At 53.4% G+C, this 2282-nt stretch overlaps 1 protein-coding gene across 1 annotated transcript; it reads left to right on the plus strand.

Annotated features, from left to right (window-relative positions):
• On the plus strand, positions 1-1859 carry LOC124674739 (ribosomal RNA processing protein 1 homolog). Its single transcript, XM_047210791.1, has one exon. The coding sequence runs from the start codon at positions 1-3 to the stop codon at positions 1675-1677; it is 1677 nt and encodes a 558-aa protein (XP_047066747.1). The 3' UTR covers positions 1678-1859.
• Positions 1860-2282: the final 423 nt, after the last annotated feature.

Raw genomic sequence — 2282 nt, forward strand, 5'->3', positions numbered from 1 at the left:
ATGGCCGCCGCCGCCTCATCCGAGGCCGCCGCCGCCTCATCCGAGGCCGCCGCCATCACGCGGCGCCTGGCCTCCTGCAACACCGCCGCCCGCGAGCGCGCCGTGCGGCACCTCCTCTCCGACTTCCTGCCGGCCTCGGCCGCGCACCTCTCCGCCGCCGACCTGCTCAAGCTCTGGAAGGGCCTATTCTTCTGCTTCTGGCACGCCGACAAGCCGCTCTACCAGTCCGACCTGGCCTCCCGCCTCGCCGCCGCCGTCTCCGCCGCGCCCTCCCCCGCCGCCGCCGCCGCCTTCCTCTCCGCCTACCTCGCCACCATCTGCCGCGAGTGGCCGCACATCGACGTCCACCGCCTCGACAAGTTCTACCTCCTCAACCGCCGCTTCCTCCGCCACGCCTTCCTCTTCCTCGCCGCCCGCGCCTTTGCCCCCGACGTCACCGCCCAGATCGCGTCCGTCCTCTCGGACAAGGCCCTCCTGCCGGAATCCAACAACTCCACCTCTCGAGGACTCGGGTACCATGTCGCCGATGCGTTCCTCGACGAGCTCATGCCTGTGCTCCCCATCAGCTTACCGTCCATGGAGCTGCTGCTGGACCCCTTCTTCTCCGTCTTAGAGAAGTCCACCGACAGGATGCTGGTCAGCAAGGTCAGGTCCAGCTTGTTTGAGAGGTTTCTCGAGAGCGGCGCACAGTTGCTTGAGATGCTGAAGAATGGTCAATCAGCCGAGAAGGGTAGTGTGGAGGAGAAGCTAGGGAAGGTTGGGCTGCTGTTTGGGTTCAGCAAGCGGTTCGTGGATATCGGGGCGAAGGCGGAGACCGTGCAGGGAAACCGGAAGACGCTGTTTGGGCTCAGGGATGCGTTTGTTAAGCTCGAGAAGGGGTTGGAGCTGTCTGGGATCGAGATCTCCGCGCCGGAGTTTGAGGGTGCTGCTGAGGTGCCAACCGTCACGGTGGTAGAGAACGGCATGGATTTGGATGAGGCAAAGGTGGAAAAGAAGAAGAAGAAAAAGGCCAAGAAGGCTGCGTTAGTCGAAGGTGGGGAGGCGGCCAAGGTTCTGAAGCAAGAGAAGAAGGTGAAGAAAGACAAGAAGGACAAAAAAGAAAAGAAGAAGAAGAAGAACAAGGTGGAGGCTGTTGATGGAGGAGATGGCAGTGAGCGTGGTACAGATGCCTCTGGAGAGGACCAGCAGATGGGTGATGCCTCTGATGTCATTACATTTGATGAGGTGGTGATGTCAAATCTTCAGAAGCAGTTTGAGAAGGCTGCAGAAGAAGCTGGGATGCCGGCGACACCAGCTACTGTGAAAGTGGAAAAGAAGAGGAAGCGTTCAAAGTCGGCTGATAGGTCATCAGCAGTTTCTGGTGGAAATGCCGGTGGTGAAGGTAATGCTCTTGCTCAGGAAGGAGATAAGAGCGGTAAGAGGGTCAGGTTCTCGATGAAGAGTAATCTGGTTTGGAAGCCTCAGACTCCTTTGCCACCACAGTGCTTGAGGCTCCCACCATCTGCTACTCCAAGAGGGAGTGCGCTGAAAAGCGGAGTTCAGCCTGGGCCTATAAGGGAAAGCTCCACTCCGGTGAAGAAGACCAAGCCGAAAGTGAAATCAGCAAAGAAGATGTTGAAGAAGAGCCCTTCCTCGGCTGTGAAGCGCCTGCGGAAGTTGCAAAACTTCTCTGCTTGAACTCATGAATGTATGATGGAATGTCAGCCATACCATCGTGCTTTTTAAATTATGTCTTTGTCATAACTTAATTCTTCCTCATTAGGTAGTCGTATACACTGTTGGCTTGCTACTTTTTCATTTTTGATGGATTGCTTAATGATATGTCTCGTCATAGTGCATTCATTATAATCATGTGATCATTGTTTGGTAGTAGCAGTAGCCCTTTCAATCTCTGGGCACTGTATGAGGCTCTCTGATTCTTTCTTCATATCTTGTCTCTACCACAACAATATTTAGTGCAGTTTGCAGTGTTATGGTACTTCCTGCACAATGTCATATTGTTAGACAGTCTGATTGTATTCTCTGCCGTGTTGTTTCCTTTTGAGGAAGTTAGACTTCACACTGCTTAGAATTACTACTGGTTTATGACATGAAGAAACCTTGCATGATGAAGATTGCCCATGATGTATTTTTGCTTCTGGCACTACAATAAGATGTGCAATGCCCCTGATTGCCCTGTTACCCTGCTTCTACCTATGGATCTAACATCTGTGTTGATCTGGTCTAGCTTTTGTAACTTTTGATGCAATATATAGTGCTCCCATGATAATCATGCGATGATT

Source organism: Lolium rigidum, chromosome 7, assembly GCF_022539505.1.
Source record: "Lolium rigidum isolate FL_2022 chromosome 7, APGP_CSIRO_Lrig_0.1, whole genome shotgun sequence".
Classification (NCBI taxonomy): Eukaryota; Viridiplantae; Streptophyta; class Magnoliopsida; order Poales; family Poaceae; genus Lolium; species Lolium rigidum.

What these genes read in the sequence shown, in the direction of transcription:
- LOC124674739 (XM_047210791.1), top strand. Translation starts at nt 1, where the DNA reads ATGGCCGCCGCCGCCTCATCCGAGGCCGCCGCCGCCTCATCCGAGGCC.